Source organism: Beta vulgaris, chromosome 4, assembly GCF_026745355.1.
Source record: "Beta vulgaris subsp. vulgaris cultivar EL10 chromosome 4, EL10.2, whole genome shotgun sequence".
In the NCBI taxonomy this organism is placed as follows: Eukaryota; Viridiplantae; Streptophyta; class Magnoliopsida; order Caryophyllales; family Amaranthaceae; genus Beta; species Beta vulgaris.
This window is the reverse complement of record NC_079205.1, coordinates 15629909-15649427: the sequence shown is the minus strand read 5'-3', so window position 1 is coordinate 15649427 and position 19519 is coordinate 15629909. Positions and strand designations below refer to the sequence as shown.

Here is a 19519-nt window from a genome sequence, read left to right as displayed (position 1 = left end):
AGTGTAAAATGTCAAAGTGTGTAGATTAAAATGAAACGGATGGAGTATCTATTAAACTTTTGCATCCTTCTTTTTAGATAACATGAAAATAGGGAGTTTTAGTTTATAATTATAGAATGTAAAAGAAGGTAAATAAGATAGGACCGTATGCAATATAAGAACCATTAAGATATAACTCTAAAAACGATGACTGCTCTCATGCTAGACAAACAATCTGATTGAAAATCCTGAGTATGACTCGTATATTATCTAATTAAGGATATATCTGTTGGTACACCCTTTAGCTAAATAGGCTTTTTTTTGAAAGTGTGTGCTAAGATTAGTTTGTTAAGTAGGGACTAGGAAGTGACTAAAAAATTTCAATCTGCAAAGTTGTATCCAAGTAATTAGGTAATACTTCCTCCAGAATAAAAAAATGCAACATTTGCCATATTTGACTTTGTGTGGCTATTGTTAAATGATGTTGGATATCTAAGTACAATCAAATAAAACTCAATGACCTTTGGGAGAGGTTTTGCACATGGGGTGTCCATGTCCCTTTTTGTGGTCTATGAGACTTAAGTTGTTAATGTCCAAGTGATGATCATGAAGGGCTCAACACAATTGTTTATGATGTTTCAATTGCTCCGTTTACAACAATGGACCTATGTTCGTTACACCATTGGCATTAGTCCTTGTTGTGAACGTTGACTGAACAAACATAATAAATTTATTTGTGAAAAACCCTTAACCTGATGGACCTAAAGGCTGTAAAATGATGAGAGTTTTGAAAATAAAAGTGTGCATTCAATTGGATAATAACAACACATTCTTTTCCAACTAGGGATGGCAATCTAGTCCAGATCCGACCATAGTCCGCTCCGATCTGAAGAAAAAACCGAGTTGACTCCAACAAAAAGGTAGACTCCTCCGTTTAAAAAGTCCGACTTCCGAGTCGGAGGAGGGTTGGAGTCGAATCTCATAAAATAGTCCGACATCCGAATCCGACTCCGACTTTGAGTCAATCAACCTTTTTTCTTATTTATGTTAATGTATTATTTATGTATAAACTGACTTCGACTTTCAGCCAATTATATCATATATGATTTTCCCATTGAAGAAATGATTGTTAAAAATAATAGTAATATTTAGATTATTTGTACTATGTAAGATGTCCATATGATTATTAAAATAAATTATAATGATTAGATTATTGTATTATAGAAGACTATTCTATCATAAAAAATGGGCAAAAAATAAGTCGAATCTGATTCGAAGTCGGATGTTCGGATTTCAAGTCGGATTTTCGTATTTTAAGTCGGATCGGATTTTTCGGATGTCCGGATTTTAAGTCGGGTCGGAGTCGGATGTCGGAGTCAGACTCAGATTTAAAATCCGACTTCTTGTAGGATCGAAGTCGGATTATGCATAATCCGGTCCATGTCCGACCCGTTGCCATTCCTATTTCCAATCATTGACTTATAACAAGGCTACTATTCTATGGACGGATGCATGGTGAGCTAGCAATCCAAAGTCTGCTAACCCCTGAAACGACAGAACAAAAGTGTAAGATGCCTTGTTGAGGATATCAAAATTGCTGTAACAACTTCATTATCTTTCCAATGTATAAAGATCGACAAGGAAAGGATAAAGATAGCCCATAGCTTTGGCTATCAGGGGAGGAAACCTCCTTAATTTCTTCCTGTTCTGCCTTCTTTCGTTGTTGTGTTGTTGCCAAAATAAATCCAATTTTTCAAAATCGAGTTATACATTGTTGTAATATTCTATGTAAACAGTGAACCGATAAATACAACGTTGTATTTTGCCGCCCAAGATTAGACGTTTCACTGCACACTATAGTGATATATTGTATCACCGGGTGAATTATTCACCCGATATTATATATACCACAATTCGCATGAGAAAATATGATACACAGCTACAATAGCATTCTCTCTCAATCTTGCTTAAAATATCTCTAAATCACAACACGTTATCAGCACGAATTCGCTCTACTATCAAAAGGTACTTCTTCTCAACTGCTACTATTTCTTTTTTCAAAAAAAAAAAAATGGATCACCAATGTAATGGGATCAATACTATTCTAAACAATGTATCTCTTTATAGTATATATTTTATTATAGAACGTAATAGTGTACCTCGCACCACAAACCCGACACAAGAAATTGATAGTATACCCCAACGCCACAATATTCACGTTAATAGCCATGTCGGTGAATGCCGACAAACCACTATCCCGAACCTCAATGATAACCCTTCTCTAGAACCACCAACTGAAATCCGACAAACTCCTAGTAATAATAAGAGGAGTATGGACGAGGAAGGTCCTTCCGTTAGCAGCAAGGCGACGACAAAGTAATTAACTGGCGATATCGGTTTGGCTGCCGCCAAGCAAGTCATGCCACCTTCATGGAGGACAAAGACCTTGTATTTTAAAGTCGCTTATATGGACGGACTATATGGAGGGACTATTCTATTGAACTTGCCACCTAAATGGATGGGCTCCACTGTCTGAATGGACGGCTAACACCATATAGAAGAAGAATTTTTGGTTGGAAAATAACTATAATGGTGGAACTACCTGCTACCTTTTTTTATTTGCTATTTTTCATGGAAATCACGTCTTGTGTGAAGAAAAAATAAAGGTGGGGGATGGGGGAGAAAGCTTTTGAGACTATGTACAAGACAACGAAGAAGTAGCTAGGCTTCTTTGTTGCACCGAAAATAGCTCATATGTAGCAGATTTTGATTTGTTTTAAATTATAGCAGCTACTAGTTCCAATGCTAAATTGATAAAACATCAACCTGATGACATGTCCTAATAAATATCCTTTGTTATTTGTTGAGAACTATTTCCAATGTCTATTCAAAAAAAAAAAAAAAATTCCAATGTTAACTTTTTTTTTTGTCTTCTACTACAATTGCTATGCACATAACCACGTCATACGCCCATGCTGATGTTTTGGTTCATAGATAAAAACTACTTTAGGATCTTTTATGAAAACAAAACGAAAAAACAAAAACCAAGGAAAATAACAAAAAGGGGAGCAGTAACGTTGACTAGCTTTAATATTTTAAAACTTTTTTTTTGGTGAACAAAGAAGGAATATATCAAACCATTAGTTATATAAATACGGCGCTGTATTTTACCACCCAAGATTAGACGTTTCACTGCACACTTACTGCAGTAATATGTTGTATCACCGGGTGAATTATTCACCCGACACTATATATACCACAATTCGCTAGAGAAAATATAATACACAACTAGGGGTGCTTATCGAGCGAGCCGAGCCCGAATAGCACTGGGCTCGGCTCGAGCTCGTTTAAAATTTTCCAGGCTCGGCTCGGCTCGTGAGCTCGCCGAGCTTGAGAGAGCCGAGCTCGAGCTCGGCTCGTGATGGAAATTTGGGGCTCGAGCTCGGCTCGCGAGCTCGTTTAGGCTCGACTAATGAGCTCGGCTTGGCTCGAGTAGGTGAGCTTGTTCACTCACCCATCATATGCTTTTATAAGTTGATTTCCCTCTTAGCATTGCTAAGATTTCAATGTGGGACTCCATGGTTTGTTAAAGAAAAACAAACTCACTATCCCCATTTCAATGTGGAACTCCATGGTTTGTTTAAGATAAACAAAACACATCTACATATGCTTATATAACTTGGGATCCCTCTTAGCATTGCTAAAATTTCAATGTGGGACTCCATGTTTTGTTAAGAAAAAAAAACTCATTATACCCTTGTTTTGTTTACATATGCTTTTATAACTTGGAATCCCTCTTAGCATTGTTAAAATTTCAATGTGGGACTCCATGTTTTGCTAAAGAAAAAATTATCAAATATTTTAAGTATTAAATAATCAAATATTTAAAAATATACTTCATTCCCTCTATGAAGAAAATAAAGTATAGTTTTTGTTTTCCAACCAAGGAGATACAAAATTAAACTTTAAGTTGAAGTAAGGAGTAGTAGCTATTTATAAAGAAATAAGGTTGATCCTTGTTTTCTTAACCAATGTGGGACTTTAGTGCCTAGTGGAGTAGAGGTGAAGTTGGATCACAAATTAAAATATATAATTTGTAATCTAAATTAAAATATAAATTAGTATTAAATTTTTTTAATATAAAATATTTTTTTAATATAAATATTTTTTTAATATAAATATTTTTTTAATATAAAATAATAAACGAGCTGCTCACGAGCTTTACGAGCCGAGCTTTGCCTAGCTCGGCTCGGCTCGTTTAAGTCTCGAGCCGAGCCCGAGCTCGAGCCGAGCTTCAACGAGCCGAGCTTTGACCGAGCTTTGACCGAGCTGAGCCCGAGCTGCTCGCGAGCTTGTCAGGCTCATTATCACCCCTATACACAACTACAATAACATTCTCTCTTAATCTTGTTTAAAATCTCTCTAAATCACACCATACACAAAATTATAACTACCATAAAAATAGCCATTTCGTAGATGAAAAAACTGGATATCAATTATGAACACCCCATTTAAGTTGGCGCACCATCACTAAGCTTTGGCGGGAGACAATCACAAAACCCAAGGACTAGTATCCTGCATCCCCAGAGTGCTCTCTCTCTTTCTCGCTTTTTTCATTTTTCATCCATGGCAGATTGGCAGAGCAAAATCCAAAGTTGTGACTAAAAACCGAATGCTCATTAGTATCACCACCAAACCATTTCTCTCTCCTCGTCGTCTACTTCTCGCTCCTCTTATTCTCTCTTTCCGTCCATCTTTCATTCCCCTTAAAAACCCTATTCTTAAACCCTTATTCTCCAAGCTCAATTTCCAAGCTCCAATGGCGTCGTCTTTCCTTGCTGAGTACGCGAAATCAAGTCGCTCAGCTTGCAAAACTTGCTCAAAGACCATTGCTGCAAATTCATTGAGGTTTGGTGTTGTAACTAAAGACAAACAAAGAGGGTTTGCCATGACTAAATGGCACCATTTTCAATGCTTCTCCTTTGATTCTCATTCCGTTTCGTCCGTCGAGGCGATCGGAGGATTCGATTCATTGAAGGTTTCGCTTAGTTGATGTTTTTTTTAGTAATTTTTTGTGGAGTTTTTATTTGTGTGTGAGTGTAAGATAAGTTAGTTGTTTTGATTATGATGCAGGATAACAGATCCTGCTAAGATAGAATAGAAATAGAAGAGGTAGAATAGACTTTGAGAGAGAAGAGAGATTAAGAATCCAGAATTCAGAATGAAAGAGAAAGGAAGAGAGAGATAGAAATTAACAGGAGAGAAGAAGAGTGAGTTTATATTTCTGAATAAAATCCTCATACCAGATTTTACAGCTATTTATACAGCAATTAACAAACCCAGCAAGCTAACAGAATAACAGAAAGAGAGTTAACAGAATAACAGAATTCTGTTATTCTGTTACTTAACAACTTTTGGCTCCTAACATTCTTTATTAAAAATGCATTAAATTCTACCCTTATCATACTTTCCCCCTTAAAAAGACTTGTCCCAAGTCTTAAGTAACCACAAATGTAGGGTAAGCCTTTTCAAAGACTTCAGCAATTTCCCAAGTAGCTTCACTGGTAGAGTATCCTTCCCATTGCACCAAGTACTGAACTTGGGGTTTATTCTGAAATTTAATCACCTTCCTATCTAAGATAGCTGCTGGGTGCAAGATGACAGTATCATGTTGTCCTTGAAACCACTCTGGTATATGTGCAGCAACTGGAAGAATACCATGGAACCTTTTGAGTTGAGATACATGAAAAACATCATGTATCTGGGCAGTACTTGGGAGCTTCAATTTATAGGCAACCTTGCCAACTATAGCGAGCACTTGGAAAGGACCATAATACTTCTGAGAGAGTTTATTATTGCTGCGTTTCTGTACTGAAGTCTGTCTATAAGCCTGTAGCTTTAACCATACCCAATCCCCAACAAGAAAAGACCTCTCTGACCTGTGTTTGTCAGCTTGCATTTTCATTCTGTCCTGAGCTTTGAGTAAGTGACCCTTAAGCTCTGTAATCATAGCTTCTCTTCTTTGCAAACTCCTATCAACAGTAGCAACAGCAGATTCTCCAGCCAAATAAGGGAGATGTAGGGGAGGTGGTTGATTATACACCACTTCATAGGGAGTTAAATGAGTGGAGGAATGGAAGTGGGTGTTGTACCACCACTCAGCCAGAGGTAGCCACAAACACCAGTCTTTAGGCTGATTGCCACACATGCACCTTAAGTAACACTCCAAACATCTATTTACTACCTCTGTCTGACCATCAGTTTCAGGATGGTAGGAAGAAGATAGTAAAAATTCAGTGCCTTGTAATGAAAAACCCTTTCCAAAAGTTGCTAAGGAATATAGCATCCCTATCACTCACTATACTTCTTGGCCATCCATGAAGCTTGAAGATATTATCTAAGTAAGCTTGAGCAACTTGAAGGGCTGTAAATGGATGAGCCAAAGGAACAAAATGAGCATATTTGCTCAATCTGTCCACAACAACAAAGATTACTTCATACCCCATAGATTTGGGTAGACCTGTGATGAAATCCATGGATATGTCTACCCATACCTCCTCTGGTACTGGAAGAGGTTGTAATAACCCAGGATAAGCAGAAGAGTCATACTTAGCAGCTTGACAAATCACACAATTTCTGACAAACTGCCTAACAGTTTTGGTCATCCCTTTCCAATAGAAGACACTTTTGATTCTTTTGAGAGTTAAATCTCTCCCTGCATGTCCTCCCTCAGGAGAGGTGATGCCATTGGATCAATTTGAGCCTCAAATCTACATTATGGCCCACTACAATCTTGCCATGTCGTCTTAATAGACCATCCTTGAAAGTGAAAGAAGGATGAGTTTGTTGTTGTTGTAGTTGTTGAATCATATTTTGCAAAGCTGCATCATCTTGATAACTATCCTTGATTTGTTCTTCTAAGTTAGAAGAAACAATTGAGATAGCCATACATAAAATCTCAGAACCTTGCACTCTTGAAAGAGCATCTGCTACAACATTCTCTTGCCCACTTCTGTACTGTATTTCATAATCAAAACCCATGAGTTTTGAAAGCCAAAACTGCTAAAGGGTGTTGAAATCTTCTGTTGCAAAAGCCATTTTAAGCTTTTCTGATCAGTCTTGATAATGAAATGGCTACCAATAAGGTATTGTTCCCATTTCTGAACTGCAAAGACGATAGCTAGGAGCTCCTTCTCATAAACAGACAATTTTTGCCATTTTGGACCCAAAGTTCTACTAATAAAGGCAAGAGGATGGCCTGATTGCATGAGAACAGCCCCAATACCAGCATTGGAAGCATCTGTTTCCACAATGAACACATCAGAAAAATTAGGTACAGCAAGAACTGGAGCAGATACTAAGGCTGTTTTTAAAGCTTCAAAAGCGAGTTGAGCTTCTGTATCCCAACAAAAACTACCATGCTTGAGCAGTCCATGAAGAGGTTTACAAATAGCAGCATAGTTTTTGACAAATTTTCTATAGTAACCCGTCAAACCCAAAAAACTTCTAAGCTCTTTCACTGTTTTAGGAGAAGGCCATTTAGCAACTGCTTCCACCTTCTTAGGATCAGTCTCCACCCCTGCTGCTGAAATGAAGTGACCCAAGTATTCAACCCTATCAATGACAAAACTACATTTACTAGCTTTGGCATACATTGAATTATTCTTCATGAGCTGAAAAACAGCTTCAAGGTGTTGAATATGCTCCTGTTTATTCTTACTATAGACTAAAATATCATCAAAAATACAAGCACACATCTTCTCAAAAGAGGTCTGAAAACATTGTTCATCCAACTTTGGAAGGAAGCTGGGGCGTTAGTTAAGCCAAAAGGCATAACTAAAAACTCATAGTGGCCTGTATGAGTTTTGAAAGCAGTTTTATATACATCATCTGAATGAACTCTAAGTTGATGATAACCTGCCCTTAGATCCAGTTTACTGAACACAGTTGCTCCTGCCAACTCATCTATAAGTTCTTCCACAACTGGAATAGGAAATTTGTCTTTTACTGTCTTGTTATTCAGCTCCCTATAGTCCACACAGAGCCTCCATGTACCATCTTTCTTCCCAACAAGAACCACAGGAGAAGCAAAGGGACTGTTACTAGCTTGAATTATGCCTCTATCATACATTTCTTGCACCAATTGTTCAATCACATCTCTTTGCTTTAAAGGATATCTATAAGGCCTAATGTTAACAGGAGAAACATTAGGGAGCAAAGGAATTTTGTGATCAAATACCCCTCTATGAGGTGGAAGGTCTGTTGGGTCCTCAAATACTAAGCTATACTTCTTTTTGAGTTGCTCTAGCTCAACATCTTCACACTGTAGTTGATTAAATTCATGGAAAGAAGACTGAACAGAACAGTCCATAAGTTGAAGAAAACAAAGTTGAGCAGCTGTATTAATAGCTTTCCCAGATGATTTACCTTCCAAGATCTTCACTCTACTGGGTGGAGTACCTTTTAACACAAATGATTCTCCATTCAAAGCAAAACTCATCACCAATTTCTGAAAATCCCAACTAATCTGCCCCAAAGTGCTCAACCACTGCACACCTAACACCATATCACACCCTCCTAAAGGTATCAACATCACCTCAGCCACAAAATCTTTCTTATTCATTGTCCAAGCAAAATCTACACACCGATGATGACACACAAGTTGATTGCCATCAGCTACTGTAATAGATTGAATGGGTATAGTTTCCAGCGTACACCCTATCTTTTGAGCTAAAGATAGGTCCAAGAAATTGTGTGTGCTTCCAGAGTCAATCAAGATATGCAAAGGCTTATTGTTCACAAACTCCTACCACCCTCATAGTGTGAAAATTCTGATTGCCAGCCAAAGCACTAACAGATATCACAGGTTCTGTCAACTGCTTATCTTTCTCAACCATTTCTTCATCCTCCCATCATCTGATTCATCAGAATCTCCCAAGAATTCAACTGTAAATAACTGAGGTTCCTTAAACTGACATTTATGACCTCTCACAAATTTTTCATCACAGTAAAAGCATAATCCCTTGGCTATCTTTTCAGCTCTCACATCATGGGGAACATGTGTTTTGGTTATAGCTTGAGATGGTTTAGTTTGTGGAGTGGGTAAAAGAGGTGGTTTATTGGCATTGTTGTTGTAAGGAATGGCTTGTAAAGGTTTTGGATTATAAATTGCTTGTGGGTGAGTGTGTTTATAGGTTTTAAGGAAATTTTGAGATGATGCTGAAGCTTGTTCTTCTGCCAATCTAGCATATTCTACAGCTTTGGCAATATTATCAGGTCTGAAAGCCCTCACAAAAGGCTTGATGGATGGTTTAAGACCTCCTATAAAGCTGTCTAGAATATATGAATCAGGTAAAACATGGCTACTTTGCATCATAATGGATCTCAGGTTCTCAAATTCATCAAGATACACCTCCAAATCACCTAATTGTTGCAGTTTATTGAACTGTTCTACAACATTTATACTCCTAGTATCTTGAAATCTAGCAGACAAATCAATAATGAAATCATCCCAATCTACATGTTTTCTTACAGACAAATAACTAGAGACCCAATTCTCAGCTTTATTTGTCATATAAAGGGAAGCCAAATCTACTCTTTGATCATCCGGAACTTTGCACAGATTAAAGTACCTCATGCATTTTTTTATCCAATTCCTAGGATTAACTCCATCAAACTTAGGAAACTCAAGTTTGGGATTAATACCTTGAATATGATTTCTGGGTCTTGGACTAAACTCAGAACCATCATTAGATGCAGAAGTTGAAGCAGCAGAATCTTTTAATTCCTTCACCATCTGCAACAAGTTTTGCATCGTTTTGGCTTGATCTTCCAACTTTTTCTCCAATGATTTCACTTTTCTTCCATAACTACAGACTTCCTAGTAGCAGGCGCCAGAATGAAGAGTTTTCACCACAATTCTTCTAATCTTCACTTATGCATTTCATCAAACACTGAATATGCATTTAAGAAATAACAATGGCGTCATTGAATCGAAGTTTAGCTCTGATACCAATGATGCAGGATAACAGATCCTGCTAAGATAGAATAGAAATAGAAGAGGTAGAATAGACTTTGAGAGAGAAGAGAGATTAAGAATCCAGAATTCAGAATGAAAGAGAAAGGAAGAGAGAGATAGAAATTAACAGGAGAGAAGAAGAGTGAGTTTATATTTCTGAATAAAATCCTCATACCAGATTTTACAGCTATTTATACAGCAATTAACAAACCCAGCAAGCTAACAGAATAACAGAAAGAGAGTTAACAGAATAACAGAATTCTGTTATTCTGTTACTTAACAACTTTTGGCTCCTAACATTCTTTATTAAAAATGCATTAAATTCTACCCTTATCAGATTAGTTTCTGTTTGTTTGAATTTGATGTAGAGTGATGATCAAGAAGCTGTGAAGAAATCGTTGGAGGAGCACGGCAAGGTTTGGGTTTAATTTTATTGTTTTTGGTAAATTTTGTAATTTGATTTCATTTTTTTGGAATTAATTGAAGGTTGATTAATGATTATGATTGTACAATTTTAAGTTCAAGGTTTAAGTAGTTTTATTCTATTGTTGAACTTTGGGTGTCTTTGTTTAGTATGACCTTTAGATTTGTTGAAATTTTGGCCTAGTTTTCTGAGTTCTCAACACATAAAGGTAAAGACGGAAGCAAGGAGTTGTTAGAGATAAATTAATGATTTTGATCAAGTTGAAAGTAGGGATTATGCTTCTTTTGGTTAGACTCATTTTGATATTTGTAAGATTTTTTTTTTTGAAACCTTTTTAAGGAGTAGGAAAGAAAATTAATGGACATTTGACCTTAAGAATGTGTCTAGAGCAGCTTTTCGGAGTGACTCGAACTTATGATTGTTGCCGTCTTTTGTCTAATTTGGCACTTCCATTAGACTATGTTTTACTTTATGTGTTATAGACTTATAGTCTCTTGGCCTCTTATTTACGCCTGGAGAAAGACCTTTGAGTGACTCGTTACTAGTTTATGCAGGTGAAAGAGGCAGGTAAAGATCAAACTATCGGAGATAAACAAGAAGAGACCAAGAGAAAGGTAACAAGATGGTCTTTTCTTCTTTCCTTTTTTTTTTTTGTTTTCTTTAGGTCATATAGCAGGGGATAGAAAGAAGTGATTACTTTCGGAAGTGTTGTTGCATGACTACTTAATCCAATACTTATTCAGATGGTTGGTATGAGGGAGCAAAGTAACGTGAATCCTAAATGAAAAAAATGATAGAAAAGCAAGATTAGCTGCTCTGATAATCAAATTAATTCTCTACTGTACTTACTCTGGTCAGAGTATAAGGCTTACCCTGGTCAGACTAATTATTGTTTGCGGTCATTAAATTTAATCTGGTCAGACTAATTATGACTAGAAATGTTCTTCGTATGCCACACTATTGTTGCGAATGAGAAACCAAGGGATATAATGTTTCCTTAATTATTGGTGAATGATGCTTGTCCATTTTATTTCTCCCTGCGTTCCTGCGCAGCTCTATCCTTCCCATGTCAAAATACCGCTAAAGATGACACAAAAAGAACATTAAATGGTTTCCTTAAGCTGTGTTCAGATTTCAGAAATCAGGGCAATTTGTCAGCTTAAATTATCTCCTGTGTGATGCCGTACGTAACATAAATCAGGCATAAGAATAGATTTATATATTTTTATAATGATTTAGTACTTTGGATACCTTAAAAGCATTTGATATTTCATTTGAGATATGCTATCATATATTATGTGCTTACTGACGAATATTTTTAATTTAGCGCTGCAAGTGAACAAGTTCGTGCTATATTAGCTGTGTTTGTGCTTGATTTCTGCAGAGTAGAGCTAGAGATGATCTTGGAGAAAAGCAAGAAAGTCCAAAGAAGTTACAGGTAAGGAAAATGCTTGTTGCTTTCGAGGATCTCATCATTATTTGTTGGTCCCAGGATCTGATTTAGAGTATCGCATCAGGAAAGTCGTATTGTACTAGACCATAGAGGCTGGGGGCAGGGGGTACATTTCCAGTATTCATTTCTTTTTCTTTCTCTTTTTGACACAATTACTTTTAGCTTTCTGTGAGTGAGGATGCCAAGATTGAGATTGCACTTGCAGCATCTGATATAAAGGATATTTACAAGGTACAATATACTTCCAAGCTTTGTACATCTCGTGCATATTTTGTCCTCTTCTTTCCTTTTTTATCTTCTAGTAGTATGTGACAATATTCTGTTTCCATGTTCTTCTTTTACTTATCCGCCTGTACTCTTTCATTGTTAACTGGCTCAAGCTGATCTTTTGTGGTTTTTGAAGCTTTTTTTTCCCCATCTTTAACTTACATTTCTTGGCACTTGAAAAATATATAAATGATGTCTAAAAGCTACTCTTAAAAAGTAGTTTCAATGAGTACAGTTGCACACTTTAGATCAACATAATTGTTGAATAATTATTGATCAATACAAATTTGGATAATTGACAGTTCACTTGAGACGGTCAATTTAGCATTGAGGGAATATTATATTGACCTCACATTTTCTGGATTCAGGAAGCAACTCTACTGCCAAAATGGAAAGCATTCCATACTATCATCTTTCTTGAGAAGGTGAGGCTTCCCCCCCCCCCCCCCCCCCCCCCCAAACAAAATCCTGAGGTACTTATATGCTATGTTGTGCTGTATTAGAACTTCTACTCGAGTATGAGTTTAAGAGTTTGAGCCAAACACTTTTCCTGATTGATATTACATTCTGATATGATTTATTCTTCATGTATATATGTATATCTTGTTTTAGGTGCTGCACATACTAAATAAACTAGGAAAAGAAGAAAAAAAGGAATTCCTACATCTATTTGGAATCCAACTAAAAGTAGAATTCTAACTCAACTATAATTCTAATACAACTAGGACTACCAATCCTAATAGGACTAAGATTATAAAACTTACTCCTAAGACAAATAGTAAATCTAATCAATATAACTAAGATTACACAAATCCTAACCGAACTAGGTTTTCTAGTAATACTTCTAATAAAGCAATAAAAACAACTTAGGAACTGAATTTAAATAAGAGAATTTCGGCCCTTAACAATAAAAACTAACCCTAAAACACTACTTATGACCTTGAATTGTAAGATGATCCAAACCCAATAATTAAATATGTCAACTAATTTAATTATCTTGAATCTCCTAGTCGCATTTATATCTCATATTATATGGACCGAGGGAGGTGGCTGTCCATATTCTTAATTTCTTATACACACGTTTTGACATTTCATAATTCATAGTTTCTGTGATCTACCGTATCAGAATATGTTACCTGATGCTTCTTCATGTCATTTAACTCTCTTGTTTTTTTTACCCTTCTGTAGGATGATGGACTACAGGATTCAAGTAAGATTGCAGCATTTGATTTTGATGGATGCCTTGCAAACACTTCTGTGAAGAGGCATGTTCTAATGCTCAATCTGTTGCTTTTCTGCTTTGTGTACAAATTATTATTTCTGACACCCTCTTAGTTTGAGAAAGAGTCTCCGTCCTGAACACGGAAGGAAGGTGGGTTTGTCTGTGTGTGATTGGCAATTCAAAGTATTATTTTCTACATGGGTTTGAATTTAATTGTTGAATGAAATAAAAAAATCACCCCCTCCACGCCTAAGCTAAGAGAAGAGAGCGAACCCTTTTTAAGTGCATGTAATCTAAGCACTGCAGAATATCTTGCTCTTATAAACAGAGTACATAATGTGTGAAGTGACAGTGCTGTGCAATCTAATATGTAGTCTTTGCAATGATTGCTGACACTGCCTCATTTCTTGCATTGTGAGAGGTGATTTTCTGGCACAGGTTTGATATCTGACTTTTTCCCATTGTGGAGCATAGTATGAAAAGTTCTCCAGAAATCGCTGTAGCCTGTAACAAAAGCTTATTTGGATGCAGGCTTCTATTATCTCTATTAATTAGTTTCTCAATTTCGTTCACGTCACATAATGGATACTTTCTCTTTCCACTTACTCCTGTAAATGTGAGTGATACTGTCTGTGTTAGAAGACCCTGAATGTGCCTGGGTCTCATATATTGCCGCACAAACTAGGCAGATGAAATTGGAGATTTCAATGGATTTCCATTTCTTCTCTTGGTGAATTGAAATTTTGATGCTTAGTTGCTTTGCTTTGACATACTTGCAGATAATCCTTTTTACGGTAGAGAATGGTACATTGTCAGAATGAGTTGTGAACACTATTATTTTGGTATTTTGTCCCAGGACTGGTGCAGATGCCTGGTCGCTTATGTTTCCATCAATACCTGACAAATTGCAGAACCTGTACAATGATGGCTACAAGCTGGTATTGTCTTTTCTTGCCCCAGTTTGGCACACTTCGACTCTCTACTCTCCCTACCCCAGTCCAACCAAAAGAATTTCATGGGAAGTTCTCTCTTCCTGGGAATGTATTTGATAATGACAGCAATTATTTCAGGTCATATTTACTAATGAATCTAACATAGACCGCTGGAAGAATGCGAGACAGAAAGCTGTGGATTCAAAAATTGGACGCCTTAACAATTTTATCAAGCGCGTGAAAGTCCCGATTCAGGTAAATCTGAAAGATCTGTAGGAATTTGAGTATTAATGGCCTCATGAGAGTGAGATGTTGAATTTTTACTTAATTCGTAGTATCAAACTCTTGTTGCTAGGTTTCTTAAGCTCCTGCACTTACTAGGTATCTATCGAACTGTGATTGAATCCTGCTTATATTAAATATTCTTTTGTTCCCGTGGTTGGTGCCAATCTTGAATCTAGGAGAATCATGGGATGGCTTGAGTGAGTGGCAATAATGAAGAAGACTCCAACTGATAAGAGACTCCAATCAAAATATTTCCCTTTGTAGTAGCTTGACATGATTGAAACTAGATAGGGAAATTTATGAAATGAGATAATTTTGAGATGGATTACATTGTATAGGGGACTCCAATTAAACAAAAATGAAATTGAATTTGTTATAAAGGTTTCGTGGCATGTACAGAGATAAAATATGTAAAGTTGGAGAAGCTGAGAAACTACACGGAAACAGAAGGGTGCTGAATCGAGTTAAATAAATATCTTTCAGATATATTACAGAGTGAATCTTTCATAAGAAGATCGATTAACTGCAGCAATAATCAAGTGCACTTTATGGAATAAGGCTTAATTTGCTTTGATGTGCATGACTGCATGTCATGGATAGATGAAGAGGTTGCATCCATAAGATTTTTCACGTATTCTACTTATCGTGTTATTTGCAACTTTGCACTTCATTATTCTAACTTCTAAGGAAGAAGTATTTAGGGTAGGTTAAAAGGAATGGTGGCTTTACTGGGGTAGTGGGGTAGTTCAATGGCCTATAAAACCTGAATTTGAGGTTTAGAACTTGGACTAGGTCTAGTATATGGTTGCATTCCCACCCAACACTTTTATTTTTCGAACAGAAAAAAAAAAGAAAAAAGAACTTGTGGTAAAAGTTAATAGATAATTGAAAGAGTAACTCAGCTAGATGATAGCATGGGAAGGCTGGCATGTGTATGCTGTTACTTAGACAGGTGACTAACAGTTAGATTTTTGTTTTGCTCCTAAGGATATATGGAGATGTCTTATGATGAAGGCATATTTGTACGGGAAACTGATGGAGAAAAGGTTTCATAAGCAACATTATAGAGCAATTTGTTTTATATCATGCGGATTTCTGTTCTGTTTTTGTGACTAATTACTTAATGAGCTTATCTGAAAGCTGACATGTAATTGTTGGTAGCTATGTTGATATTGCTGTTGCTTGTTAAATTTGAAGTCGTAATTTTTGTTCAAATGATTGTCCTATTGTTTACTTGTCATTGTATAGAGTGGGATTTTTACTTTTCTGCAGAGTTCTGTATTATCATATCATGGTCGCAAAGGTATCATTTTGTTAATTTTGTCACTCTGTCATACAAGACCTAGGAACTGAATTCCTGGCAATTTATTTTCAGGTATTCATAGCATGTGGGTTTGATAAATCTGGATCTGAAGACCCATACCGTAAACCCAAAACTGGAATGTGGCATGTTATGGAGAAGCACTTTAATTCTGGGATTTCAGTCGATATGGATCAGTAATTTCTTTCTCGCTTATTGTGAAACTTGTTTGTCTTAGGACCTGGCTTCATATGCTATCAAAATTTTCCTTTGTTATTATCTATGAGCTGTTATAAGCTGTCAAATGGGCAGGTCCTTTTACGTTGGTGATGCAGCTGGAAGAGAAAACGATCACAGTGCTGCAGATATCAAATTTGCTCAGGTATTATAGAAGCTCTCGTAGTTGAACACCTTTTATCATTCATAGGGCAATTTTTCAGTTCTTGTTCATTGTCGCTTGCTCTTGTTTGAAGTTTTCTCTATCCTAAAACTTTGAGCCTTTGAGGAGAAATGGATTCACATAATGCAAAATTTGATGCTTATCAATGATTGGTATAGAGTGGATACCTTGAACAATACTTGGGAGATCTTAAACATTGAAGTAGCTTACATGTCATATATCTCTGATAAAATCATAATATTAATCATTATGTAAAATTCTATAATATTAGAACTTGGTATTGTGAAAAGAATCAAAATAAATTTTGGGTCGACCTACTCCGCTTAAGAAATATAATTTTATTTTCTTTTAAAGATAATTTTGGTATTCTAGAAACTACCGTTTGCTTAACAGATGATTTAATTACTCATACGTGAGGGGTCCTTATATTGCCTTTTTACTTTTTAGTCTTGCAGGTCGATATAAACTTATATGCATATGTAATGCAACTAGTAGATGCAAAATTTATTGCTAGCTGTAAAAAAAGGAAAGAAAACTTCATATAAATTATGAAACATACTAGAAGTTTTTTATTTGATATACAAAAATAACCCTTGACAATCTGTCTTTTGTATTCCTCTTGACTGTTAGGACTGTAGGAGAATCTATAACTTTCTACGACATGGGTCCATTATAATTCACATATTTCATTCCTTACCATGCTTACTTCGATATGATTGCAATAGTGAAACCACTTTTGCGGTCAGTTCGGATAATTTGTGGTTATCACAGCCTAATATCACACCTGTTGTAATCTCAAAACCCTTACATCACAGTTGTGGTGTGGTGTTGTGGCCGAGATTTAATACCATATTTCTTACATATATGAGTTTATGACAATGATTCATTTTCTAGCAATTATTTGTGCTATAACAAATACTAACATTGTATATTTGCCACATCATATTCAGTAATATACCTGGCAATCCGTTGTAGTGGGCTTTACGAATCATATTTCTAGGTACTTTTTTAAATTACAGCTAGTATAAAAGGCTAATTATATGAATATCAACCTTCATTATTTAAGCTTCGCTTGACATGATGCTCTAGTATTAAGAGCACCTGCCTTGCACTTTGAGTCTGTCAGCAATCAAATTCTTGCACTTTCTACATTGTCTCTCACAAGAATAACAAAAGGGCCTAGAACAGCTAAATATGAATACTTCCAGTAGAAGCTTAATTGGATATCTTTTGGTTGCAAAGCACTCACGTAGAGCCGAGTTGTCATCAAGGGATTGTGTTAAAAGAAGTGATTACCTAAAATTCTGTCTTATCTCATCATTGCACTACAGTAGGCTGTCCAAGAAATTATGAAACTATCAGACAGAAAACACAAAAAGTTGTGAAACTAAAGTTAATTACAAAAATCATATGCCTGACAGAATGATGAAAGGGCCTAGAGAAGTTAATTATGAAGACTTCCAGTAGAAGCTCAATTCGAGAACTTGTGGTTGCCAAGCTCTCACATAGAGCTGAGTCGTCTTTGAGTCGTTATGTTAAAAGATTTAACTTTGATCTCTGTGTTTTTGTGTTATTCCACTAGAGTAGGCTGTCCAAGAAAGTATGAAACTGAAGTTAATATAGTGCTGTGATTGTCTAAAAAAATAAATCATTGTCATTATTGCAAAAAGTGAAATTTATGATAGGTGTCTTTGAACTCTGGAGGTTCAATATGTGTAGCAACAGAGAGGGTAAAAAGGGGACATTGTTTCTGAGGTTTTATGGGCATACCAAATAATAAATTTATTCTCCTAGTTCCTCTTGCTCAATACTCTCTGATCAAAAAAATAATGAACATATTTTTGGTCTCACAATTTAATATAGAAATATATATATGTATTTTAAATTTTTTTGCTGTAAGCACCCCTATTGTCAGATTTTAGAGAAGCCACTAATATATGTGTAAGATTTTACGAACTGCTTCACCGCCTTAACTTGAAATACTCAAATTTCTATAAAGCGGTTTCTGTTTCATATAAATTTATCAATCATATGTTGTTTCTCATTTGAAGCTTTTTTTTCCTCCATGTATAAAGTATATACTTGTAAGGGCTACATCAAACATGATAGAAATCTGCCTTTTGGTGTATACTTTTCCTTTATATTATAAGCTCAGACATGTTTGAAAATTCTATATTATGATGACATAGCAAGATGCATGACTACTGGACACGGGGCTTGGCTAGTAGTTATATTAGAATTATAGTAAAGAAGATGAACATAACATGTGTTTCTTCTATGAAATGGTTTTTCTCTAGACCACGAGAGCCTATGATAAAGTAGTTTGCACTTTGCATGTCGGTGACATTTTTCTGAGCCTTAAGTAGACATTTACAGTTTGTTTGAATAAGAGGAAATGGAGAGAAAGGGAGGGGAACAAGTGTCCTTGTTTGGATAAGGGGTTGGGGGAAGGAAGGGGAGGGTTTCACTCACTCTTTAATTAACACCATCCCTCCAAAATTGGAGTGGGAAGAGAGGTAAGCTCTTAACTGAGCTACCCCTCAGCCTCAGCTGATTGAGATAATATGTATGAAATTTTCAGCTATAGCTTGCTGCAATACTCATTTTTGGCCTTTGAAGATTCTGAAATAAAATGTTGTAGTGATGTAAATAGAACAGCTTCAGGGAACAGATATAATATTGTTCTAAATGCAAATAAATTGACCATATTTCATTGCAGGACATTGGGTTGAAGTTCTATCTTCCCGAGGAGTTCTTCACAGAATAGGCGTGCACTGATCTTAGCATGTATATGGATCGGCATTCCTGGGCTGCTGGAAGTGGCTGACTGTACATTACAATTTTGCGATGGTGATCTCCAATTTCTACTTATGCATTAGAAACATAGACCATCTATGTCAAGCTAGTATTCCCGATCCTATGTATGCTCTTAAGATTGTCCTACACAGTCAAAGATAAAATTTGATTTTGCAGCCGAGTGCCCGAGTCAGAATCGCAGCTACACTTTGGTAGAAGTAATATTTGTACCTTTACTATTACAATAGTTGTTTCTACAAATTCTAATGTTTGTGCTCTACACGTGATAGACAACAATCAAAATAATAGCAGTAGAAACACTACAACCAACTCAAAAGGAACATCACCGTAATAGTCGAAGAGGAAGATCATAACTTGGTCCATCATTTTCGATCATGGTGACACTTTTTGAAGTAGATGTTCCGCTTAAAATTAGTGCCTTG

General features: G+C 36.1%; 1 protein-coding gene across 2 annotated transcripts; it reads left to right on the top strand.

The window, feature by feature from the left end:
• Positions 1–4361: 4361 nt before the first annotated feature.
• LOC104891387 (polynucleotide 3'-phosphatase ZDP) lies at positions 4362–19343 on the top strand. Of its 2 annotated transcripts, none has more exons than XM_048642831.2 (12): positions 4362–5017; positions 10366–10413; positions 10967–11035; positions 11806–11859; positions 12037–12105; positions 12510–12566; positions 13330–13406; positions 14220–14301; positions 14434–14550; positions 15956–16077; positions 16193–16262; positions 19000–19343. In XM_048642831.2, exons 1-12 carry the CDS (start codon positions 4652–4654, stop codon positions 19045–19047), a joined length of 1179 nt encoding a protein of 392 aa, XP_048498788.1. In that variant the 5' UTR covers positions 4362–4651; the 3' UTR covers positions 19048–19343. The 2 variants fall into 2 exon arrangements, with proteins under 2 accessions (XP_048498788.1, XP_010675377.2); XM_010677075.4 differs by having other exon boundaries at positions 4363–5017; positions 10976–11035.
• The last annotated feature ends 176 nt before the right edge of the window (positions 19344–19519 follow it).

Excerpts from the sequence above, each read along its gene's own strand:
- LOC104891387 (XM_048642831.2), top strand. The coding sequence starts at position 4,652 with ATGCTCATTAGTATCACCACCAAACCATTTCTCTCTCCTCGTCGTCTA. Across the intron at positions 5,018-10,365 it reads GAGGATTCGATTCATTGAAG|AGTGATGATCAAGAAGCTGT; the intron begins GTTTCGCTTAGT and ends AATTTGATGTAG. Across the intron at positions 14,551-15,955 it reads GCGTGAAAGTCCCGATTCAG|GTATTCATAGCATGTGGGTT; the intron begins GTAAATCTGAAA and ends ATTTATTTTCAG.